Genomic DNA, 27,136 nt, shown 5'->3' with positions numbered 1-27,136 from the left:
TTGAGTATGACCCCCCCTTATAAATTAAAAACACTTTTTTATAAATTTAACACCATTATAAATACTGGATGCAAAGCAGGGTTTGGGGTGGAGGCTGACAGCTCATGACCCCCCCATATAATAACCTCGCGACCCCCTGAGGGGTCCCAATCCCCAGTTTGAGAACCCCTTATGTACAATCAATAAAGTGTTAATATGAAAAACATTTTCTACCATTGCATGTCCCTCAATTCCCTTCCCTTTCTCCTGGCTTTAATTTTGTATTTTAAATTTTATAACTGTCTAATTCCTGGAGTGCATTGGAGGTACAATTTAACTGAAAAGCACTCCAAAATATTAAAGCTGTATTGGATAGTCAGTCTAATGAATTCTTTAGAAAGTACTGTAATATGCATTATTTCAGCTATCCTTGATAGTCTGCAGCATTGCTTTTATGAATTCATTTTCATGACAAACTTCAACGCACAAATAGTTTTATTCCTTCCAATCAAAGTGCCTGACGGTCAGCCATCTTGCAGAACATTCTTTTTGAGCACTCTGGCCTAATGAGTGTCCCATTTGTTCCTCTGGTTTTTTCTTCTCCACTGGTAGGCCACACAGTTTTCAGCTATTGTTATTTTGATGCCATAAATCAAATTATCTGAAATGGGCCCAAACCAAAACCCCAGATCTGAAAATGCTCTTCCACACCTCCCGTAGAACTCTTCCTCTGCTTCCACAACTTTGGGAAAATTTAATTCAAGCAAGAGCTTTGCTGTTTGGCACAACCATTAATTATTTTAGGTTTCCCTGCTAGCCAGTAACAGATTAGGAACTGTTTGCATTGCTTTTTATCATAAAAGCAGAAACGCACTAAAAATATACATTAAACATAGAAATGTCATTATGCCTCTTCTTACACTAATAAATCCAACTGAAACTAAATCACTCTTACAGTAATGCTTCATTCTTCACAGTTGTCATGAAGTTTGCAAAAAAACAACCACCCATAATAACTATTTGCCAACACCATATAAAGTTAACCACTGCTGTAAAAAGAATGTGTGTTGCAATGTTAATTGAGTAAGTTGAACTGGGCTGAGTTAACTGTTCTGTGGAAGCATCAACACTGGAATCAATGGCCAGGACCATAACCAGGGTGGGGCGAGCGGGGCAGCCACCCAGGGTGCAAAGCTGCCGGGGTGGAAAAATAATGGGGAAAAAAACAGTAGGGGGCATAAATATGCTTGCTCACCCCGGGTGCTAACATGCCTAGTTATGGCTCTGTCTATGGCTTTAGGGGAGGAGGGCTTAGAACAGAATCTTAACACTGATTTGTGTGTGTAATTCTAGTAGGTTGTTTGTGGGGTTTTTTTTTTGTTTTTTTTGTTTTTAAACAACAGTGTATCCTACATGGACAATTTACTATGGTAGCAAAGTTAATACTCTACTTTCACATGGCCCTTTTCATCTTTTTGAAGCTATACACGTACAGGAATGACTTCTCACTGAAATGCAGCCACTTTGGTGAACATAATCCAAGTGGACACTAGCAAACAACTCACTGCACAACAGGGGGGGAGATGGGGAACTTTTGGCCAGTATCCTCAGGGAAAGCCCTCAGGCTTATAAAGAAGTGCCCTGGACTCCTTGATAGCCACTCAGAACAAACTTCAGGGAACTACAGTAGATTCCACTTATCAAAAATCTCTACGTGGCCAGCAAAAAATTGCTACCATCCAGCAGTTGCTAATAAGTGGACAGTGAGTTTGCGAGGCTGCAGCCAGAGAAGGTAGTGCTAGGACATGCCTTTCCTGGCTGCAGCTCTGCAGGCCGGACAGTGGTAAGAAGAAAGGCTGCAGCCCAGATGTCAGGGCTTTGTACATGGAGCAGAGGTACTGGGGCTGCACCGTACTTCTCCCTGAGCTCTCTCTTAGGGCTCAGCATATCACAGCACTTCCTTCCCTGCATGCAGCTCCCTGCAGCAGGGCGCAGCTCGAAGAATTCAGGCACTCTGCATCTCTGGCATCCAGGCTGCAGCCCCTCTCCCCACTACTGATCTGCCCACAGCCTCACTTCCCAGCCTGCAGCATTTTACTGCCTCTGTGCAGGCAGGTTTGCAGGAGGAGGAGCTGGGACAGCTGAGCACCAGCCACAAGTTTGCAGGGCTGCAATGAGGGAAGATGTCCCAGCACTTCCTTCCTTGGCTGCTGCCTCACAAACCTTCCCTCACCTGGGGGCTTTCTTCCCAAAAGAGTTGGTAGTAAACCGGTGCCAATATCCAAATCCTATTCACAGTGATGTTAATGGGATGGGATTGGTTCCCACCAATATGTTTCCATTAACTGGAAATCAGGATATATGGAATCCTCTCTACATAACTCTACCTTTGCAAGGATGCATTTGATTCCTAGCGATGGCTCCAAAGAGTCTTGTTGCTTATGTTAAAAGAGTCTTCCCCATCACTGACATTTGGTAGCTTGCTCCCCAGCAGCGGGAATAAAGATATAACTTCATATTAAAGCCATTAGGAGAAAGAGTTGTGGGCCATGTTTATTAGCCATTTTTATATTGATAAAATCCCTTTTGCTTTACTTTTTTTTTTTTTTTTTTACTATATCACATTAATGAAGACTAGTGACTTAAGTTGAATGAAATGAAAAATTTCCTTTTTCGGGGGGACAGCAGAGGGATTAGTAATGGTTTGTCAAAAAGTATCTGTAAGTAATATTTTTGTGAGAGTATAGATGAATGTCACTGCAAGCTAAATAAAAGCAAAAAAGAGTTTCAAACCAATATTCAGCCCTTAGAGAAAGGCTCATGGCAGAATGGAAACACTTAAATTCTAATACACTGCTAAGTGACACATCACCATTTTTTTTTTAAACAGAATATAGGATTACATCTTCCTGTATGCATCTTCCTGTATAACTAGCACAACAGTAGGGAACCTGTGGATTCCATTATGCAAAGAGAGAAGAGGCCTCAACTCCCACTCAGTACAACACCTTGCCAGACTGGGCCCTGTGATACTATCTTGAATTCCATGATTTGAATAGGTAATACACCTATTCCTCTTCCCCACCATTTCCTTTGCATTAGCAAGCGTTGAAAAGGAAAGGTCAGTAATCACAGCTGTTCGTGTGCAAGTTGCATAAGAAGCTTATTTATACTTACTATCACCCACTGAAGTTCAGTCCAGTTTTTAAGCTTGGTTTACAATCTTCCCCACGCCCCCAAGTCACACACACATTGGATATTGCTCAGGATCAGGCTTTTATTCACAGTCGGTCCTTGCCCACTCAGATAAATAATATTTAAATACATATATAAAATTAACTAATACATATGCTGATCAGACTGTGTTCTTTTTAGACACTTGTTCCATTAGATTACCACATAAACAAAATAAATTATATATGGGACCTAGAGAAAATGGGCTGTAATTCATTCTCTAAAATAGCTTTATTCTGTTACCCAAGAATCGTTCCGATAGACTTCTGTGGTATTACCTGCGCACACGTTCAACGTCTGGGTCAGTCCGCAGGTACTTCTTAGCATTCTCACCTTTGCCAAACGCTGCTGTATCTTCTGGGTTACTAAACGCCTGTTCAAACAAACACACACCCCAACCAAATGCATTAGAAGAAATGCAGCTCTTCTTGCTAAGATATAAAAGCTTCCTGCAGCTTGGTGCAACTGTTCTCTTAAAGAACATCCCTAACATCCCAGTAATCCTAACCGATGTTACATACGTGCACCAAAGCCTTGTAAAATGCCAAAACTGAAAAAAATCAAGCCTACGCTACATAACAGCTTTTGTTCTAGTAGAACTACGTGAGTGAGGGGTGGGATTTTTTTTCCTATGTAGTTATAATGTTACATGTTCTAGTGTGGAAGCAGATATACTGGTAAAAAAGGTGCCTTATATCAGCATAGCTTATTCCCATTCGGGAATAGTCATATTGGTATAAAGGTGCTTTGTATCAGTAGATCTGTGTCCACACTAGTAGAGCTGTACTGCTCTAACTATAACAGTATAGCTTAATGCAATACAATCTGCGTGTGTGGACGAGGCCTCAGTTATAGTGAGGGCTGGAAGCAAGTGGAAGCTGACTGAAACTCAACCTTGCCAAGATAGAAGTGGTATGGTTGGTCTGGGAAGCCATCTAGAAGAGATGGTAGGTATAATTGCTGCCAGCTTGCTTGCTTTCTTCCCTCAGATTCCCATGTGGCAGCAGTAGCCAGGTGGGCTTCTCCCCTCCCATCTGCCTTTAAACTAGTTAGGAGGCCGTTACCTCTCCTCTCACATAGCTATATAGTCCTTTGTTACTTCCAGACTGAAAACTGCAATACACACTGCTTGGAAATCTGTGCATTTCCTCCCCACCCTCCCACCCCCAATTATTATTTGGTTAGTTTGACACAAAAAAAATCACACAACATCTGCTTTATAAGATGTGTGCTCAAGAGACAGCGCGTTCTGCGCAACAAGAGAGAATCCACCAGTGAGAAAGGATTTCTATATAGAAGAATGGAATAGTTTCAGGAGCAGAAAGATACAGTAACTCAAATGTGTGTGTAAAAGAGACAGCCTTGTAATTACGGTGGTAGGCATTTTCTATTAGTGACATTAAATGAAGCACCACCAGACTAAGGAAAGGAACCGAATATTATTAGAATAATAATAATCATCAGTATTTAAAGCAGAAAAGGGAAGAGATACTTTTGTATTTTAATGTGAATCTCAATCGGTTCTGCCACATTACATCCCTGGTTTTTTACCTTTCTTGTCATTCTGAAGAATGCTGTTGTAACACTCATTAGCATCATTTTTAAAAGGACAATGGTTGTGTAGGTAGCATAAGCCAGGAACACCTCGCTGTCAATTAGCTGGGCAAGTTCAGCCATTTCTGCGTATCTCACTGAAGACCTACAAGAGAAAATTTAGGCCAAGAGTGTAACAAATGGAAGTATGATAATACATTCACTAGAACAGCTTTCCTTAGCAGCGCTGTAGCAACGCCATAATTAAGGCTGAGACTTAATAACTCTATGCCTAAACCCTCTATCTTCACTAGGCTGCAACTCTAAAAAGTCCTCTTGGTGCCCTATAGTTCTCCTTTTCAAGGAATTGTTCATTGAGTCATGAAAATATGCAGCCAAAACATTTAACAAACAACCACACAAAGAAAAACAGTTTAAATTACAGAACATAATACACCTTCAGTCATCAGCACTATAAACATAGTCAAGACTTTCCCCTAGCATGAAGTTAGACTGACTTCTTCAACGTCTTTTCCCTAACAAGTTCGGTGGGTACGATGAGACAGTCCTAGGTTTATCTTTCCACTTAATATCATATAATGAACTTTTATTACTAGCAGCATAATTAAAGTTGCATGCATTTGAGCCTGCTCAGGATATAGATATGGGTTATCAAAAGTCTCCACCAGACTATCACTGGAAGAAAAAAAGACAGGAGAAAAAATGTATCTAATCTGTCTTGTTTTCATCAAGAACACACCATAGAGACTTATGTCTACTTCAATTGGAGGCACTGAAGAACACTCTTATGTGTTGGGGATTCAGTAGGTGGTACTTGAGTCCGAACAAAACAGATACCCCAACAAGGCATTACAGGGCACTGTAGTGGCAGATCGGGACTAAGCCACTCTCTTACAGAAGTTATATAGTACTAAATTCTAACCACTTCTTGTCAGAGATTCCATGCTATTTTGTGTGTTTAGATTTTTTTTAAGACTAGGAGTGGTAAACCAAGTATCCCAGGCAAAAAATCAGAACTATATCAAAGCTATATATTTTCTGGTGGAATATTTGACACTTTAGCCACTTCTGTTTTGTTCACAAACAGGATGATTGAATTTATTTGTTATTCAAGATTATTCACCAAACAATTTCTGGAAATAAATCAAAATATTTTGGTTTGCTATGGCTGGTTACATGGTACTATCTGTTACCTGACTGAGTGAGTGTAACTTATTGCATGATTTTTCTGGGACAAGTTCTTACATCCACAAGTTCAAAATATGCTTCCCAAAAACACTCATTTACAACTTGTTTTCCCCATAAATATCCACAAGATCATAAGAATGGCTGTAGAGGGTCAGGCTCATAATCCATATAACCCAGCGAGGCGTGCCAGATGCTTAAGAGGGAATGAACAGAACAGGGCAATTATCAAGTGACCCATCTCCCTGTTGTCCACTCTCAGGTTTTGGCAGTCAGATGTTTAGGGCTACCCAGAGCATAGGGTTGCATCCCTGACCATCTTGGCCAATAGCCATTGATGGACCTATCCTCTATGAACTTATCTAATTCTTTTTTTGAACTCAGTTACACTTTTGGCCTTCACAACATCCCTGGCAATGAATTCCACAGGCTGACTACGCACTGTGTGAAGCAGTACTTTCTTATGTTGGTTTAAATCTGCTGTCTACTAACTTCATTGGGCGACCTCTGGTTCTTGTGTTCTGTGAAGGGGTAAATAACACTTTCCTATTCACTTTCTCCACATCATTCATGACTATATAGACCTCTGTCATAGCCGATCTCTTTTCTAAGCTCAACAGTCCGAATCTTTTTAATCTCTCCTTGTATGGAAGCTGTTCCATACCCATAATCATTCTTGTGGCCCTTCTCTGTACTTTTTCCAATTCAAATATATCTTTTTTGAGATGGGGCAACCAGAACTGCATGCAGTATTCAAGGTTTGGGTGTATCATAGCTATATACACAGCAGCATTATCATATTATCTGTCTTATTATTTATCCCTTTCCGAATGGTTCTTAACATTCTGTTTACAGCATTGTTACAGCCATGTAAGTATCTTTTAATGGACCAGTTTCTATTCGTGAAAGAGACAAGCTTTGAAGCTACACAGAGCTCTTCTCCAGGTTTGAGCATTCTGTAGTTTTGCTGACTGGTGCTGCAAATTGAGCAGATATTTTAAGTAAACTTGCTTGCTAGTACAGTCAGGGCCGGCTTTAAGAACTGCGGGGCCCGATTTGAATACCCGGCGGTCCAGGTCTTTGGCAGCACTTCGGTGGCGGGGAGTCCTTCACTCGCTCCAGGTCTTCTGCGGCACTGAAGGACCGCTCCCGATGCCGAAATGCCGCTGAAGAACTGGAGCGAGTGAAGGACCCCCCGCCAAAGTCCTATACCACCGCTGGGTATGTAAAAAGAATTACAAAATTTAAAAGGTGCCTAAGGCATGGGGCACAATTCCGGGGAATCGGCCTAAAGCTGGCCCTGAGTACAGTCATTACATTACAAAAAGCAAAGGTAAAGAGTGTGAACACTGGAAGACGAGGCCTAAAGGAAAGCGAAGAGGGGACATAATATTTTTCAAATATGTGAAAGGTCATTACAAAGAGGACAGTGATCAATTGTTCTCCATGTTCACTGAAGGCAGGACAAGAAGTAATCAGCTTAGTTTGCAGTAAGAAAATGTAGGTTAAATACCAGGAAAAACTATAAAATTAGTGAAGTACTAGAACAGGTTAGACTAGGGAGGTTGTGGAATCCCCATAATTGGAGATTTTAAAGAACAGGTTAGACAAACACTTGTCAGGGATGGTCTAAGTATATTGAATCCTGCCTCAGATGAGTGGGATGGACTAGATGACCTCTTGAGATTCCTTCCAGCCCTTCATTTCTGTGATTCTATTTATATTTTTTTTGTTTGTTTTTGTTTTTTAAAAGGGCACTAAAGCAGTCCCCCCCCCCCCCACCCAAAAAAAAAAAAAAAAAAGAATTGCAGTCTTTGGTATATATTGCAAAGCAGGGTGCTAATCCATTCCTCCCACTTGGCTTTGTTGGTGACCTTTAAGTGTGAGCAGGGAAGGCATGGGTAGCTGCCAATACACTCTTAAAACACTTATACATACAAATGAACATTTATACTAAAAAACAAGTATTAGTGCTTTTAGTGATTCACTGTCGTGTGTGTGTCTCTCTCTCACTCACACACACCCTTCCTCTCCCCACGTATAAATTGCTTGTACCCTGTAAAGAACAGAAGCATTAGATTTGGTATTTTTGTTTATTTTAAATTATTTAGGAATCAGAACTGGTTACAGGGTACATGATGGTAGCCAGAAATACCATATATACTCGATCATAAGCCGGTTCATTTATAAATCGACCCCCCCCTCCCAAGATGGATAAATAAAATGGAAATTTTTTATAACCCTTTCATAAGCCGACTCTATAATTCAGGGGTCAGCAAACTTTGGCTCCCGGGCCATCAGGATAAGCCGCTGGCGAGCTGAAATGGTTTGTTTACCTCGAGTGCCCGCAGGCACGGAGGTAAACCTAAGTAAACAAAGTGTCCCGGTGCGCCAGCTGCTTACCCTGATGGGCTGGGACAGCAACTGGTGGGGAAATTTTTTAGGGGGGAGAAGCTGGGAGCCAGGGGAGTAATCCCTGTGACCACCCCGACCCCTACCCTGGCACCCCCCCACTCTCCCCATCCCATTCCTTCCCACCTTATCTGCGGAGGGCCAGGGGAGGATGTCTCTGGCCCGACTGCAGTTGCTCCAGTGGATGGTGTGGCCACAGCATGTTCCAGCGGGCTGGGTCAGGTGGCACGGCTGCAGCGTGCTCCAGCGGCGTGGCTACAGCCTGCTCTGGGGGTGAGGCCAAGCGGCACGGCTGCAACCTGCCAGCCCCGGAGCTGCAGCTGCTTCGGAGGCTGGGGGGAGAGCAGTGTGGCCAGAAGGGGAGAGACCCTGGCCCCGCCTCTTCCCTTCTGGCTGTGGTGCCTCTCCTTGCTCCCTCTGTTGGGGAGAGGGGCTGTGTCCCACCTCTCCCCCTCTATACCTGTTCATAAGCTGACCCCCTTCTCTGGTGCTTCCCTTTTTTACTAAAAAAAATTCGGCTTATGAACTAGTATATATGGTAGGTCTCTTCTGGGTTGAAGAATGATTTTATTTTTACTTAAAAGTATCAGCAACATACTATATGTATTAGTATGATATTTAAATAATAGACATGAGTATCTCATTTTTTGCAATAAAGCTATTCACATATTTGAGTGCATTATCAGTATTTGAAGGTAACCGCTACATTTTCATCTACTCAGGGACACAGTGACCCTGCTTTGTAATCAAAGCAAAACTTGCCTAAGTATTTTACCCCTTTAGAAAGAATTTTTAAGAACAGGGTTTACCACCATTTGCAGGAAAAGATTACACTAAAAGAAAAAAAAAAGTTGGTTAATGAGAAAAGAATAGGCAACTGTTAATTCTTTTCCCAAGGCTTTTTAAAGGAGTTCCAAGGAGACTGTTCTCAACAGCATAATGCTCTGGAGAGGATGGAACTTTATGTCAGAGCTATATGTTACATAAAATAATCAAGACTAAATAAAACATTTGTATTGCAGTAGTGCCTAGGCTCCTCGGATGAGATCAAAGCCCCACTGTGCTAGACACTGTACAAGTATTCTGTAAAAGACAGTCCCTGCCCCAAAGAATAATTTGAAGAGTTAATTTGCTGTAGGTTTTCTGTTCATAAGTCACAAGAGCAAAGTCAGGTGGCTTATAATATCAGGGGGACCCTGGATCGACCTATAAACCAAACCAAAAACAAAACAAAAAAAACCCACCACCAACAAAAACCTACATTAAGGCCACCGTTATTTGGGTTGCAAAGTCATGCACTTGAAAGTTAGTAAAGGTTAAATTTGTGGTTGCCCATGCAGCCATAATTCCGACCCCTCATGCAACCAATCTATGCATTGAAGGAGGCAGGGGTCCCGTAGAAAAAATAGTATGTGATCCTGTAATTAGAGACTTTATCATAAAACACACACATAAGGGGGTCGAATTAAGGTTGCTCGGGCAACCGTAAATCTGGCATTTCCTAACTTTCAAGTGTTTGACTCTGCAATTATTATTTTTTAACACAGCTCTTTTGTAGGTGATTTCAGAGGGTCGGACTTTCTTTTTACAAAAGAGAGAAAAACAAGTTCTATCATGCGTAACCATCTTGACCTGACCCTTCAGCATTGCAGCATAGACTGCTTCTACTTGAACTACAGGACTGCATTAGCTAGAAGCAGAAGGCGGTTGTTATCCCCAGTTTTGTGGGACATGAGCAGCTGTGTCCAAGGGATAGTCGGTGGATCCAGATCAGCCAATGTCTGTCCATTGTCCCACACATTCACTAGGTGGTGGTAGGGCCTCTACTCCATGCAGTGCTCCCAGACTGGGGCACAGATCACTGGGGCCAAGTGCTAGACGTGGAGGTGAAGGAACCAAGCCCATTCCAGCTCCCTTCCCCAACATGCCACTACAGCCACTCTCAGATGTGCCCAAGGCAATGTGGCACACTCGCAACAGTCGCTTGAGAAACGTTGGTGAGAGAAAGGAAACAGTGATTCTTTAACCATTTCTCTCAGCAAAGATTAACAGAATTTCATGGGACCATACAAAAAAAAAAAAAAAAAAAAAAAGGGGGCACTTCTGCAGCCTGAGAGAGTCTGCCTGCTGAACAGCCAAGGCCTGTCAGAGAAAGGGTCATAATAGTCCTAAATATAGGAGTCACAACCAATGCTCACTATAACATTGTATTTACCTATTTTCCGTATTTGTGAAAACTGATCTCAGAAGCTCCAAGCTTCTATTAAGTTTAGGCCTTGTCTTCATGGGGGGGTTGGGAGAGATGGAAGGAAAGGTGAATTCTTATGTGTTAAAATCCTAGTGAAGACAAGGCAGTTTTCAGTTTTCACATGTGTTATCAGATCAAAGAAAACACTATGGAGGAGTTTAGGGTTGACCTGCTAACTTGTGGTAAAACTCCAACTGCCTTGTCTTTACTAGGATCTTAACACCTTTTTTTCCTACTGTGGACATAATCTTAGGGTACATCTGCACTGTGATAGAAGACTCACAGCACAGCCATCACCAGCTCATGTCAGCTGACTTGGGCTGCATGACTATAAAACTGCAGGGCAGATGTTCAGGCTTGGACTGGAGCCTGGGTTCTTGGACCTTCCCCCTTCACAGGATCTCAGAGCCCAGGCTCCAGCCTGAGCATCTACCCTGCAGTTTTACAGCCCCACAGCCTGAACCCTAGTCAGCCGACATGGGCCAGTCGCAGGTGTTTTATCACAGTGTAAACATACCCGAAGAATTGGTTGGATTCCACAAAGCTCAAGTGAGAAGATCTCAGAGATCTTGTCCACGCATGTAGCAGAACCATGTTAACTCATGCCAGTCTGTCACAGTTCCACAACAATTGTGATAAACAACCTATTGCCCATATTGTTGCAGCCAGAGGCTTTAGCATCAGTATGTCCAGTTTTTGTTTGGTTTAAATCTTGCTCTCTGCAATTCTGCTTTTCTCTGCTGTGCATAGATGCAAACTGCGGGCCTGATGCTTCAAGCCTGCCATGCATAGCACTCCTGTTAAAGTCCAGTGGGGTTCAGTACAGGGAGAAGCTACAAGAGGAGGCCACTCTCTGTAGAAAATGGTTTCAAGTGCTTTGTGGAATGGCCTTGTCTATACTCTACAGGCATGTTAATACTACAGACTTGAGTTGACCTTTGTTAGGTCAACTTAATGCCACTGCAGTAATTACTGCAGTGGCTGATGTCCACGCTACCCTCCTTCTGGTGGTGGTGCATGTTCTCACCAGGAGCGCTTCACCAACTCAAGAGGGGCAGTGTGCTGAGAGCCAGGGCTCTCAGCTCCATGCAGCACACTGCCAGGAACCCAGCTGCCCCCCCAGGCTCTCACCTCTCTGTTCCCCGTGGGGAGCAGGGAGCAGCCACCTGGGCTTCTCGCTTTCCTGAGCAGAGAGCCCGGGGCTGAAGCCCTGAAATTGACAAGATAACCAAGAGCCAATGTAACTAACGCAGTGTCAACACTGTGACTACACAGACACAGCATCGCTGTAACTAAATTGACACGAGCCCTACGCCTCTCGCGGAGGTGGAGTTACTATGTCGGAGTCATAGGGCACTTATATCAGCAGGAACAATGCTGTAGTGTGTATACTAACATAGCTAGGTCCATGTAAGCTGTGTCATGTAGATCAGGCCCAAATTGCACTAGTTTAACTATGTGTGTTCTTTTAAAGATCATTTAGTTCAGTGGTTCTCAAACTTCTATACTGGTGACCCCTTTCACATAGCAAACCTCTGAGTGTGATCCCCCCCCAATTAAAAACACTTTTATATATTTAACACCATTATAAATGCTGGATGCAAAGCAGGGTTTGGGGTGCAGGCTGACAGCTCGTGACCCCCCCATAATAACCTCATGATCCCCCAAGGGGTCCCGACCCCCAGTTTGAGAACTCCTGATTTAGTTAAACTAGGGCAAAACCACAGTGTGGACACATTTAAATTGGTTTAAAACTGGCTTATATCAACTGATCTTGAATTAATAAAGAATCAGTTAAAACTAGATTGAGATAAACAAATTTATTGATTTAAGAGTATCCGCATGCGGGTTTTATATCTAAATCAATTTAAAAAACATTTTAACATGTAATATCAACATGTCCTCAGCATCTCAAGAGCAGTGGTTCAACCTTTTCCCCTCTTGCAAACATGGATAAAGATCTTGTGGTCTCCCTCAACCCCGCAGTTCCTCATACCACCTATTTTGATTCTCAATCTTTTTTCATTCTGTGGACCCACAAAAAGGACTTTGCATACCTCACTACAATTACCATCTGTCTAAAGAATTTCACAACTCTAGCACAGTACTCCTGCTCTGACAAGTTCCTCTTATCTCCAAAGGGGCCAGTTCACCTGCTCAGGGCCATGACTCTGCAATTTCATCCTTATCAGCCTTTTCCTTGCATCACCCCTGTACACAAGGGGCACAAGGATAGGTCAATTTACTCACAATCATGCTGACTTGGTTGATTTTTTTTTTAAATACACAAGTAATTCATTCATGGCAAAAAGCATTGAGAAGAATTACTGCCTTACCCTGCACCTTGACAATATCCTAAGCACTGAGTTCTTCCTCAGGTCAAAGTTTTACATGTAATTACACTAACTTTCAAAGTTAGTTTAATTAATTTGGGGGTGGGGCAGGGGAGTAATGAATCCTCAGTGGAGGGTTTTGTTTTTTAAGTAATTTAAATCATTTGGGGCCCTGTTTATTTCAGAGCTGAATATTTGTAAGTAGCTTGCAATCGCCTTAAAATATTTCAGGTTTGTCCACACAACCTTAGGTGTTTGTTATGTTTTGAAATATACAAACATGAGTCCCAATCCTGCAAATACCTAGGGAAGGAAGCAATTTTGCCCATGCAAAACAGCCTCATTAAAATTATCGGACAAATGGGTGGGGAGAGTTCCTTCCGTCTCAGGGGGAGTCCCCTTCATCTGGATGGGAGTGCGTGCACAGGGAAATAAAGCATTACTGGCAGTCACAAGAACAACACGATCATCCCTTAAGAAAACAGCAGCCTGGTTTGCGGAACACAAAGCCAATCAGTGTCTCGCGACGGCACAATTCACTGATCGCTGCTCCCTGGCCCCTTCTCTTACAAACCTCAGCCAAAAAGGATCCACTTTGGGGATCCACTCGCGCCGGGCCGGCGGGAGCCCGAGCCGACGCCCCGCCGCGCCCGAAGGAAGTTGCGCTCCGGAGCTGAACTTTGCGCCTGGGGCCCAGCTCTGCCTCTCGGGCGGGAGCGCGGAGCCATGCGGGGAAGCCGCGTTGCTGGGCTTCCGTGAGCCCTGTAGCCCCCGCGGCACACAAGTGGCAACGGGGAGACACCCCGCACCCCACAGCGTCTGCCCGCCCCGGCCCAGGGGGCGCACTGAACGCACCTGGTTTCCGACCGGCTGGGCAGGCGAAAGGTTCACACGCACCGGTCCCGCTCTGGCTCTGCGCTCCCAGCTGCCGGCCGGCCCCCTGGAGCAGCTCGCCCTCCTTCCTGGCACGCCCCTAGCTAAATTCCCCGCCCCTTCTGCCTGGCCCTTCCTGCCTGGCTTGTTCCCTTCACTCCAGCCCACTTTTCTTCCCCCCCGCGGATACTTTCCTCGGGCGGCTCCCTCCTACCTACCTCTTTCCCCACCACTCTGATCCGATCTTTCCCTACTCTCCTGCTATCACCTTCTCTCCTTCCCTTCCACCCACCTTCATTCTCCTGCTGCCCTCCACCCCGCTCCCTCACTTTGGAGCATGATCACCCCTTAGCTCTGAGGATCACACTCCCCTACAAGTGTAGGAGTGTGTTGCAAGTAGGGAAGAGGCAGGGTTTGGATCTTTTGTAACAGCTCCAGTGTTTCAAGGTTAGGAAGGAACCTTGAGGCGGGCACTTGGCCAATAGCATGCAGTGCACCCTTCCTCTCTGGGAGTTTGTTAATGGTGTTTTGAGTTTTCCTTGCATTTTAACAGGCCTTGGGAATGTTTCCATTATGCTTGGGTTACAAGTCCATGCCATATGGTGAACGAACCCCTTACTCCCACTGGTGGGCAGGTGCCTACACAAGCAGTCTCACTGACTTCAGTGTAACTATACCAGCTAGTGACATCTTTGCAGTGTGAAGAAAGGGGTTCACAGTTTGTTTCCTGAGAGCGATGCCTGAATCATACCCTCTGAACACCAGTCTAAACCCCCCTGGATTTTGGGAGAGTGTTGAAATCGAAAAGGTGCAATTTGGGCTCACCTCCATTACAAATACACAATGGACAATGTTTTCAAAAGACCCTGAGTGAGTGAGGAGCCTAATTACCATTTTCAAAAGTGACTTAGGCTCCTAAGTGACTTAGGTGCTTTTGAAAATTTAGCCCAGTAGCAAAAGTTTCCTTTACAAAACTGTGAGCAGGTTGCTCACAATTAACTTTTGCAGGAAGTGAAAGGCTTGTACTAAAAGAGAGAAGAGAGATTCAGTACGTGCCATGGATTTTATCAGCCAGCGCACGACTAAGACTTGAAGAAGAAAGAGAGAAACTGGACTTGGAAACTTCATTTCCGTTTCTCCCTCAGCATCAGTGACAATGATCCTGTGACTGTGTCATTCTGATCATCATTATGCCAAAGCGATCAGACTAACCAGGTCAGAACAAGGAATCAAAACTGCAGTCTATCCAGCTATCAAGAACTAAAAAAAGAAAGAAGAACTAACTCTGGGAGAAAAAGATTTCAGAAGCAGCCTCACCACCATGTGGCAGATCAGAAATAGGTACAAAATGGATACATTACATAAAATGCCAACACTGCTGTCAAACTTGTCCTAGGCTCATAGGGGCTGATTTTAAAGGGATTTAGGTGTTGCTGGGCTGAGCAGACCAATGCTTACCTCCTAGGAAGCTTGCCACCTAGTGAATTTTCAGCCCCGAGTTAGGCATCTCCATGCCACCAAGGCTCCTTATAAAGTTCATGGGAGTAGTTAAGCGCCTAGCAAAGGGATCCTCAGAAGTCAGCCTGATGAGCCGGGAGCTGTGCAAGCTAGCCAGGAGTGAAATGCCATGGAAAGGGGCTTATGCCTGGTGCGCCTGTCTAATGGACCAGAGATAGGCACCTCCCCCTTCTTGTGACCCTCAGCCACAAACCAGCCTAAACTAGGTAAGTATCAGAGGGGTAGCCGTGTTAGTTTGGATCTAACGAATCCGACGCATCCGATGAAGTTAGTATTTACCCACGAAAGCTCATGCTCCAATACGTCTGTTAGTCTATAAGGTGCCACAGGACTCTTTGCTGCTAAATTAGGTAAGTCACTTAGGTAGCTCATGCCCTAGCAGCCAATCCCTCCACTCCCATATTTATCTCCACCTCCTGCTCAAACTTGACTCCCCTCTCACACTCACTCTATATTTCCCTGAGCCCTGGTTGTCTTTTGTGGGGATGCTATGTTGCCCCAGCACCTATCAGTAGCCTGCATCTGGCCCCGGTGCTGCGAGGTCCGACAGATAACAGAGCATGCCTACAGGACAGAGTCCTGCTGGCAAGATAAGCCACCCTGTCTAGTTTGAGAATTCTGTTTCTGGGCCTCCGGGCTTTGGCTTCTGAGCAGTTCATTAGTTGCGCGCTTAAGTTGCTTTGAAAATGCGGACAGAGGGAAATCTTGGGAGGGTAGGCAGCACCTGAGCTACAACTTTGAAAATGCTAGTGGTGCCTATGTAGTGGATTTAGGCATCTACCTACCTGTTTAGGTGCCTAAAGACCTTTAAAAGCTGGTCTATGTTTTCAGTGATTCACTGACCTTGCAACACATGTATACCTCATTACACCAATAAAATACCTGCCCTTGCAGCCCTAATGTGACTACCCAATCAGGGAACTATTCACTTGAGAAAAGACTGCAGAGTCAGCAGTCCTGTTGTTAAAGTTGATACGCAAGGGTGAGTTTTGCCATCTTCATTTACATTGAGTAGCACCTACTCTGTCAAGTACTCCCTTTTGAAGTCAGTGGAAATACTCAAGCCAGTAAGTGTCACTCAGCAATAAGTAAAGGTAGCAGAACTGGGCCCACAGATCTAAGAGTTCCCGCCCCACCCCCCAAGAATGGAGAAACAAAAATACATAGAATTATTTTCACATTCTTAGAATTAAATTTGAATGGAACATTTTCTATGCTGGCAGAAGTCTCAGAGTGTAGACATAGCCAATGTTTCCTACATTTTAAAACAAATAGTTTACAAAATAATATGAATCATGAAAACTGTATGGTTCAGTATTTCAGATCTGAAGTCAAAATATTTACTAACTGTAATTCCAAATGAGTATAAAACTGTTGCAAAAATATTTGATAATGGACCAAATTCATCCCTGGCACAACTCCATTTACTTGAGTGCACAGTCCTACTCCCTCTAGTTAAAAAATACTTCCATCACATAAGATGTTGAAAACTATGTAATTTCACTGTGGTTCACACACCCCTATTTCAGAGGCTCTCAATCTGCCATCCAGGTACTCTGTGGAGTTGCTTCTGAAACATTGCTGATGTATCTGTCTTCAATTAATGATGCTTCTTATTAGTCATAGTCTGGTCCAGGCCTGTTCTTGAGTCGAGAGGCTTTTTGGATCAGTTTATAGCTCAAAAACAGCCAAGTGACTCTCTACTCCATATGTGGATGCTTGATGTATTTGTTCAGGGGTTTCTTTTCTTGTAAGTTCAATTATGATAAAATTTGAGAACAACATCGAAACTGAAGAAATCACCAATACACTGGAGAACAGAACCAAACTGCAAAGAGCCCAGTAGAGATGAGAACAGTGAGACCTGCCCACAATGAAGGCGAAGCTCGGTACAAATAAATGTAAAGCCAGTCAGACAGGAAACTCAGGAAGAGGAAACACCAATACAAGATGAGAGAACATCACCAAGAAGCTGCACTAATATTAAAGCATGTTCATATTCAGTCTGTCCTATTCATTTTCCATGTCGCCACACAGCAGGGGGAGTGAATACTGCAAAACGGTATTACGTAGATTGTAAGCCCTTTGTGGCAAGGACCAGCTGTTTGTACAGCACCTAGCACAATGGAGACCTGCTCCATGCCCAGAGCTTCTAGACACTACCGTAATGCAAAAATAAACAATAATATTCACAAATGTTTCTTCTGATCCCTAATAGGCATTCAGTTTGACCACGTTTGTGCCCTTGTTTGCTTTTCAGCAAACATTCATTCATTCAGCTGTTTAGAGAACCTCTCGCCTTATGATATTCACAGATGAATATGGATATTTTCTATTTACACTTCTCAGCTGGCTTATAAAGTTTCACTCATCCGACCATGGAGCAGAAACAATACTCTGATTTAGGTGAACAATCACACACTGCACATAATGAACAGCAAATTGTAGAAGACAGAATGATAGCAAATAGTTTGCAAAAAAACACAAAAGCTGAAATATGTTCACAAACTGTTTATCTGTTCAATTATGAGTAATGAATACATTCATAAAAAATCAAAGCCTGTTCACTAATCGTTTGAAAACTGAAAAGGGGCTAAACTGAAAAAGAAATATTCACTACAAATAGTTTGCTCACTTCTAGCAAGCTCTATAGTTGCTGTAAGGAATGTCTGGAATTGAGATCAAGAACCTGGACAGGCAGGTATCCAGAAGAACATGGCTATCGTAAGAAGCAGTCCACCATATGAAAACATCTGTGAACCATTTCCCTATAGTACTTGACCCTTGTAGTCTTGATTGAGCAATAATTCAGAAGGCAGCTTCAGCTTGGTTAGTGCAGAACATTTCCAGATAGAAGATCCTTTGGTTCATGTTTCTCCTTGCCACAGCACTCACATTCCTACCTTTCAATTGCTATTCTCTCCAGGAATTCCCAATTTCATTGCAAAATGGGGGGAGGAGGGGCCATCAGCGGTGCTGTGCGTGATTGTGGCGAGTGGGAGGATGAGCCTTCTCTGTATGTATGCATGTTTAGGATGCTGTTTGACTTGTTTAGTGGCTTGCAGAGTGCACATTCTGCAGTCATTGTGTCAATTCGGAAAAAATGCATGTGGTCTAATGTTATCTTTGCAGCTGACAGTAGCATTCATGGAAAGATATATTACAGGCCCCAGAAGACCCAAATTACATTGGGGGGTATCAACCACAGCTGTCTGCAACATTATTCCAACGGAGCAGTCACTTTTAGTTGGAGTGTGAGAGTTCTGGGAATATATTTAAGAATATTGAAGGCCATTGGAAAGTCAATTTAGGCCAAATTGTTAATAAAACAGGTTTTACACACACTGAGATTATAAGACGTTTCCTTTTTTAAAAAAAAAAATCCAATGAAAAAACCTTTTTTAAAAAGTTTAAATACACAGTGCTTGCAGGCCAAAATGCTGCCACACCGTGATAATGCATACCAGGCCGAAAGCAAAACAAAGCAGACGCTTAAGCATTTCAGTGCCTAGAAAACCATAGGAACACACTGCAATCCACAAAGCCTGAGTTAGGTGTCTAGGTTTCCTATACAATAAATGGGGAGACACAGGTCCCTTAGTCTGCAATCCATAAAGCCTACACACCAGGTGGGGAGCTGCCTCAGCTAGCCAATGGAAGGTGCCCCACTGGACGGATGTGTGCTAAGCCATCAACCCCCCTGAGATCAGGGTGGCTCTAGGCACCAGCAAAGCAAGCACCTGCTTGGGGCAGCCCATTTGCAGGGGCGTCAGGGATCTAGCATGGGAGCTGAATACCAACAGGGGGCTCTGGGAGCTGTAGTTCCTTGGTTAGCTCCCTGCCTACAGAGCCAGCCCTGGAGCAGGGAAAGAACTACATTTCCCAGCATTCCCTTGGCTAATACCAACTGGAAAGGAAGGAGGGGGACCTCATGCGGCAGCGTGCTGTGAGTGGGGAGTTGCACTGTGGATGGTAGGGAGACCATATTTTAACATTAAAAAAAAGAGGACACTCCATGGGAGGGAAGCTCCACCCTGCCACCATCCACTCCCTTCGACTGCCCCCCACAGAAACCCCAACCCATCCAACCCCCCCTGCTCCCTGATCACCCCCTCCTGGGACCCCTGCCCCTAACTGCCCCCCAGCACCCCACCCCCTATCTAAGCACCGCTGCTCCTTGTCCCCAACTGTCCCCTCCTGAGACCCTCCCCCCCCCCCAAGTTCCCCCCTAGGACCCCACCCCCTAAATGTCCCCTGACAAACCCCTGGGACTCCCATGCATATCCAACTGCTGCCTGTCTCCTGACCCATCTAACCCCCCCCTTCTCCCTGCCTGACTGCCCCCCCGAACCTCCGCCCAATCCAACCCCCTCTGCTCCCTGTCCCTTGACTGCCCCCCCCAAACCCGCTACCCCTTCTCCAACCCCCTAGCCCCCTTACTGTGCCACTCAGACCAGCGTGTCTGGCTCCGTGCAGCGCCAGACACGCTGCTGCATACATGCTGCCGTGCTTCCCCCTCTCCCCCCCACACACACACCCAGCACCTGCCTTCCAGATTTGAACACCTCAAAATTCAGAAGTGCTCAAGTTCAGTTTGGGCAGCTGTTACTTCATTTCTCCCAAATCAAATATATGATCCACTGTAACTTGCTGTAGAAAAAGTAGGATAAAATTGAGCAAGAAATGCTTCCCAGTGGTTATTAGGACTGGAATTGCTATTTTCAACAGCCATTGCCTTTTGTTTGTTTGTTTAAAAGGAAGACAGTGATATTGCATTGGCAAATTCCCCATAGAAACAAAGAGTGGAACAAAAGAATAACAAAGGCACCTCAACTTTTCCTCATTTATGGAGGACAGTCTTATAATATGCATCCAGATATCCTCCAATCACACAAGCTGAAAATTGTTCCACTTTACTGCAGCTCTGTAACCATATGGGAACCAATCCTGTCTGTGTTTTGTGCACATCCAAAATTCCTGCTGAATGACCTGCCCTGGGAGCAAGTTACCAGTGACCCAGGGCTGCGGCGGAAGGAGGGTGCCGGTGGGGAGGGGAGTGCCCCCAGTGCTGGGGCAGCAGGGGGTGCGGGTCAGGGTGGGGGGGGGAGCGCCCAGGGCTGGGGCAGCAGGAGGGTGCAGGGGGGAGCCCAGGGCTGGGACGAGGGGCAGACAAAATTTTTTTTGCTTGGGGCAGCAAAAAATCTAGAGCCGGCCCTGCCTAAGATAGACATCTAAGTCTAGGGTGACCAGATGTCCTGATTTTATAGGGACAGTCCTGATTTTTGGGTCTTTTTCTTATATAGGCTCCTATTACCCCCCACCCCCATCCCAATTTTTCACACTTGCTCTCTGGTTACCCTATCTAAGTCTAGGCTACAGGGAGGCACCTAGTTCAAGGGGAACAGAGGTGTTTGGTTGTGTAAGTCACAAGTGGTGCCCAGAACAAAATAGCTGGGGGGCAGAACGAGGGAGATTCCCAGTTCAAGTCTCTCCTCCTGGGGAACTGATCAGTCTGTTTTCATTGTTCAGACTGAAAGAACTGCAAAAACTAAACAAAATGGTAAAAAGTAAAGGAGATTTAAAAAAAAAACAACTTTCAATTTTAATCATCTAAGATTGACCCCAACAAGGAATCGTTTGCCCTGTTGCTGTTCTGTTGCTCCATTCCAGTGGCACAAAGAAGCCACAGAGCCCATTTCACTGATTTCATGAGGATTGTTTCAAACAGTTTCATGGACTCCCCAGGTGCCCTGGAGCGGGCCCAGCAGCTGGGGAATTACTAGGGGAAGGAAGCATGGTCAGAGAAAACCCATGCCTTGGGGATTCCTGGGGGCCATAAGCCATATGGCCTTGTGGCTGCTGGGAGAGGTTTACCTGCCTGAGAAATGGCTGCCTCCTCCCCTTTCTCAGGTGGGTCATTAGCATATTCACTGACACCAGGGCTATTGAAAAGGCTTTTATCCTGCCTTAAAGAGAAAGTTAGTTTTCACAAGTACAGCAGGAACAACATTTTGCAAAAGTGGAACCTGGATTGGGGCACCTCTCTCTGTTGCAAAGGGGTCAGCTGTATGGTTGGTCCCTTTTGGGAGAACAGTTACACAGTTTCCTCTTAAAACCTGAGCCACAGGTTGGGTGCCTGGGAGCACAGATGCCATTCCAGTAAAATCCTCCGGGGCAAACCCTTCCCTGTAATTAGTGAGCAGACATTCCTGTACTCCCCCCACATTCCTCCTTAGCTTCCTCTAAGGCACACACCTCTGTGCTCCCTAGAGAGGAATCTATCCCCTGTTCAGCTGTGGTCTCACAGCTAACAGCCAGAGCAGACCCTTCACTGGTAAGCATTTTACCCTTCTTCTTTGAATTGGGTTTGCCTCCAGTTACAGAGCTCATGGAATCCACACCCACTGCAGAACTTCATCACTTTTTTCTGGGCTTTCCTCTAGGACACATTTTTCAATGCATTTTAGAGTGAGTTCTGTTCCTTGCTTAACTGCAACTTCCTGGCAGCCAGCAACCTGAGCAGTCTTCCTACTAGCAGGCAAAACATTCCCATCCTCTGAGGGAAAAGCCCCAGGACAGGAGCAGTTCTCAACCATCCCAGCAAACTCCTTTGCGCGGCTGCAGAGGAAATAAAGAGAGACTCTCCCATTTCCTCAGCAGTTTTTGTAGTTTAATCTTTCCCACTGGGGCTTCAGCATAAGATTCCTCCTTGCTGCTGACAGACCCCTGGACAGCCAGAGCCACATTAAAAAAAGTCATTACCCAAAATAATTTTTGTAGGATTATGAGCGAGCCACAATGATTAATTCAGCTCGCAAATCCTGAGCTTCCCTGTGCACTTTAGCCAAAAGCACAAGGATTTTGTGACCTCGTCCTAACAAAAGCTCTACCATCTGTCCTGGAAGTATATCTTTCTCCTGAACCAGGTCTCTTCTGACCATAAAAATTTCTGCACCAGTATGTCTCCATGCAGGGAGCTCTTTGTCATTTACTCTGATTGTCTTTAAGTGCTTCTTGCCAGGTTCTGCAGTAGCAAACTTTACAAACCCCTTAAAATAAGTGGCAATGACCTGAGGATCCTCTGTGCTCTGGGAAGCAGCATTTCTATGAGTTACCTGCTGCCTGTTCCTACTCAGCGCAGGGCATTTATTCCTCAGGTGCTCAGTGGAATTACAATGATAGCACCTTATGGGCTGTTCTGCTTTTACAGATTTGAGATGAGGACAGGAGAAGTGAACTTGGGGAAGTGAGTGTTCAGCCTCGTATCCATCCTCCTTCTCCCCAGCGGTAAAACATGGACCTTGCATCTCACCAAATTTAAACCCCTCTGCCTGTGATTTATTCCTAATAGATGCTTGGGATTGTTCAAATTTATCTGCAAAAGTTGCAAGTTCTTCAACCATCTCTACCTCTTTATCCCATAAACACTGTTTTACATCATCATTAGACATATTCAGGAACTGTTCCTGAGCAAACAAATCACACATTGCTTTAAAGCTTGTAATACCTTTTCCTGTTACCCACTTATCCAGTAGGTCTCTAATTTGGTTCACATAAGCCACATTACTTAATCCAGCCCCTCTCTTAAGGCTTCTAAATTTTATTCTATAAATTTCAGGTGTAATCCAAAACTGTTTTAAAACCAATTCCTTAAATTTACCATAATTGGAAGCATCATCAATTGACATCCTATTGAATATCCAGAGCTCTCCCAGTCAACTTTGCAAACAAAGTGGTCATCTTTTGATCCTCATGAATCATATTGAGCATACACAGCCTCTCAAAGGTGATGAAATATTCAGTAATGTCCCCAGACTCACTGTATGCTGAGAACAACCGCTCCCATTTGTGGATTTTTGGAGAGGTGGAGCCCCAGTGTGGGGTTCGGTCTATTTCACTCCATTACAGCCCGTTGATGCTTCCTCTCTTTTTCCTCCAGTTCTTTGTCTGTCAGTTCCAGGGCTAACTTCTGTTTCCTTATCAGCCTCTAGTTTTCTCCATTCTTGGGCTTCTTCAGCCTCTAGCTGCCTCAGTTGCATGGCTCTCTGATGTGCAGCCTTTTGTTCATCAAACAAAGTGGTCATCTTTTGATCCTCATGAATCATATTGAGCATACACAGCCTCTCAAAGGTGATGAAATATTCAGTAATGTCCCCAGACTCACTGTATGCTGAGAACAACCGCTCCCATTTGTGGATTTTTGGAGAGGTGGAGCCCCAGTGTGGGGTTCATCAATTTCCATCTGTTTTAATTCTGTCTGTCTCTGGTGCATCAATTCACTCTCCTCTACTTGTAACCTGGTAGAGCTCCAGCTTTTTGGTAGCTTCACTTTCACTCATTTTCCTGCTTTCCCTGTCCCTACTTCTCTTACCCAAAATAAGCAAACAGAAAATAACAAACTAGTAACCACTTTGTCTGTTCTCTAGCCACCACACTTAAAACTCACTTAAAATCACCATCAGTGTTTAAGAGCAAAAAGCTGTGCATATTATCCTGCCGACTATGCCACTGTGATGGGTTGGACCCTTCCTTTTGGGATGCCACTTGATGTATGGGATTTCTCTGAGCCCACCTGCTCTACTAGGCTGATCCCCCTTTCCCTGTTTTGCTGAATCAGGCTCTCTGGCTGCACACACCCACAGGTAGGGACGCACCAGCTGTAGAATCACACAGTCTGCAAGCAGCTCTCTATGGGAAGATTCAGCTAGGAAATTGCCCAGCACTCAAGTGCAGCTCCCCTCTGGAAAGTACATCCAAAATAATATTGTCTTGCGCTATGGAAAAAATCTATATAACTTAAGCTCATAATTTTTTCCCCTCGCTCAATGTGGAGAAAGATATGCACAACCACTTCCCCACCTCCCCCACTTATAAATTGCACAAATTGGATTTTATAACAAACAAAAACAAGTTTGTTAACTATAAAAGGTAGATTTGAAGTGATTATAAGACAGGGTTTCTCAAACAGGGGTCGCCGCTTGTGTAGGGAAAGCCTCTGGCGGGGCGGGCCGAGCCGGTGTGTTTACCTGCCCCGTCCCGCAAGTCCAGCCAGTCACGGCTCCCACTGGCCACGGATCACTTCTCCGGGCCAATGGGGGCTACTGGAAGTGGTGGCCAGTTCATCCCTCAGCGAAGCAGCGACCTCTGTTTGAAAAACCCTGTTATAAGGGATAGCAAACAGAACAAAGCAGGTTACTGAGCAAATAAAACAAAACATGCAAACTAGGCCTAATACACTCAAAAAACAGCTTACAAAATGTAATTTCTCACCCTAAATGTTGTTTTAGGCAAGTTGCAGAGTGTGTGTAGCTTAGAGTTCCAGTTATTTCCTTTTATAGACTAGACTCCTTTGTTTCCAGTGGAAAAGTACCAGCAGTGTCCAAGGTGGACTTTTTACCAGGTGACATTATTACCTGATCTTGTAGTGTCAAAGCAACCATGAAACCAGGTTTATTTGCAATGTTTACAGGAAGGAACTCCCAGAAGATGCGGGATCCACATCTTCTCATTGTCTTTTTCCCAATGGCCCACTAAGGCTGGCCCATTACTGTCTGGTGAGCATCTCCAAGTATAATCACAGTTGTAATTGTTACATAGTCAATATTCCTAACTCCAGATACAGAAAACATACATGCATAAAAATTAGACGATCACATTCAGTAAATTATAACCTTTCTAGTGATATCTTACACAAGCCTTCTTACATAAAATATATCTTAGTTATGATATAATCATAGCATAAGCATATTTCTATAAAGAATATGGAGCATCACATCATACCAGAAACCAATGGACATCTTTCTTTGACTGAGGACGTGCATCATTTCAATGACTGAAATCTTCCTCTTATCAGGTTTTACATGTTCATTGGAAATAATGTCCCCAACAAAAGTCAGTTCTGTAACCCCTAGAACATATTTCCCCCTATTAGTTTGAGGATTGCAGCTCTAGTTTTATCCAGGACTTCCCAAAGTCTACGATCTTGCTCCTTTTTAACTGAGCCCCAGATGATGTCATCCACTGAGGTATCAACATCATTAATATGTTCATAGATCATATGTATGGTGCTTTAGCTATGCCAAAGAGTAAGCATAAGAATCTGTATCTTCCAAATGGGGGTATTAAATGTGCATAGTTTTGAGTTTTCTTCAGTTAATTTTGGCTGCCAAAAACCTGAGGATGCATCCAATTTACTGAAATATTGAGCATTTGCAAACTGGGCCATAATCTATTCTCTGGTAGCAGTGCACCTTCCCTTCACCAATATATTTGTTCCAGAATAACCAGTTACCTTTATTTTTGTTGGTCCCAGTTTTGGTCCTATTTTCAGTCTCTCATAATCTTGTACAGACAGAATATTAACCTGAGCTCCTGTGTCCAGTTCAGTGGAGTAATTGTTCCATTCACTGTCATAGGCAGTATCCAGTCCCTCTCATCAGGCTTGGTAGAACCCAGTACAGCTATGAAACCAGATTGTCTTTAACTGCTGAATGCACTTGACTTTGCTTGCTGCATTTGGGATCTGCAGCATTTTGCAACATGATTATTTCCCACACATTTATGAGAGAGTTTCCAAAGTCACCACAGTGTTTGAGTCCATGCTGTGATCCACACCTTCCACATAACTGTTTGTACCCAATTTTCCTCCTAGCAGTGGTTTTCATACCAAGTGGTTCCACTTTCTGATTTGACCTATTCTGGCTATATTCTTTAATACTTATTACATGGCTAACCACTTCTGGTTTCTGAATTCAGCTCTTTGGCTTGAGTTTTCACAGTTTCTGCTGCCCTGAATACTTGGAGAACTTTTTCTAAAGTTAAGTCTCCTTCACAGAGCGGTCTCTCTCTTACCACATTGTCTTTAATACCACAACTGATTCTATCTCTGACCAGAGACTCTGTCAACTCACCAAAGTCACAGGTTTCACTGAGTTTCCTTAATTCTGTGACATATTACTCTATGGGATCATCAGTTTTTTGCATGCATGTAAAAAATGTGTCTCTCTCAAAGGTGTAATTCCATTTTGCATGCAACGTTTCTCACATGTAGTCAGTATTTTATTTAACTTCATGCTTTCACTGTCTTCAAACTGAAAGTTGTTATAAACATCCAATGCTTCCTCCCGAACAACAGGCAAAAAGATTGATGATTTCACTTTATAATTTTTTTTCCTTCTACCCCTATGGCTGCTAACTACAATTCAAATCTGTTTGAATTTTTTAAATTCTCTGCAACATTGCCTGACAATTGCAGACTGGAAGGAGGTTGCAACACACCAATTCCTGCCCCACCTCCATCCCCCTTAAGGTAGTCAAGCTACTATTGTGCTCACCAAATACATGCAAAAGCTTCTGTGCTTGGTGCTCTATGTGCTTTTAAGGGGTTTACCTTAGTGTCTGCGTTCAATTGCAAACACAGGAGTTAACTTCAAAATGACTGCACTTTCCTTTCCAGTCAGCACTTCTGACACCATGTAACGATTTTGGGATTCATTAAATAACCCACCATATGAATGAGAAAGGAATAAAACTTTTAATAAAACAAACTGGAGAGCTTCTGTCATGATTTGCTGCACACAGCCATACTGTATTCCTAACCCCCACCTACAGGCACATCTCCAAATTCCTATGTTCATAATGCTGTCCCTTATGAGGGTGTGTCTCAAGGGAGTGTCTCTAAATTATAATCTTCTACAAACATATCTCTACAGACCCCAAAATACATTCTAGATTATATCAAAAATATCACTTCTCTATTGCATCACTGAAATCGAGTCAATAGAGAATTGAGAAAACATCA

The 27,136-nt window shown here is 43.9% G+C and overlaps 1 protein-coding gene across 3 annotated transcripts in view; it reads right to left on the bottom strand.

The window, feature by feature from the left end:
* MGST1 (microsomal glutathione S-transferase 1) overlaps positions 1-27,136 on the bottom strand; it is a 28,625-nt gene that overhangs the window by 806 nt on the left and 683 nt on the right. Inside the window, exons 1-3 of one of the 3 annotated variants that reach the window (XM_044992563.1) lie at positions 13,801-13,951; positions 4,765-4,912; positions 3,492-3,586 (exon numbers count right to left, since the gene is read on the bottom strand). In XM_044992563.1, the coding sequence (XP_044848498.1) occupies positions 3,492-3,586; positions 4,765-4,890 (221 nt within the window). In that variant the 5' untranslated portion in view covers positions 4,891-4,912; positions 13,801-13,951. Of the gene's footprint in view, positions 1-3,491; positions 3,587-4,764; positions 4,913-13,519; positions 13,541-13,800; positions 13,952-27,136 lie in introns of those variants that run through there. The other 2 variants (XM_044992571.1, XM_044992556.1) reach the window with 2 other exon arrangements.

Source organism: Mauremys mutica, chromosome 1 (genome assembly GCF_020497125.1).
Source record: "Mauremys mutica isolate MM-2020 ecotype Southern chromosome 1, ASM2049712v1, whole genome shotgun sequence".
NCBI lineage: Eukaryota > Metazoa > Chordata > Testudines > Geoemydidae > Mauremys > Mauremys mutica.
This window is presented reverse-complemented; position numbering and strand designations above follow the sequence as displayed.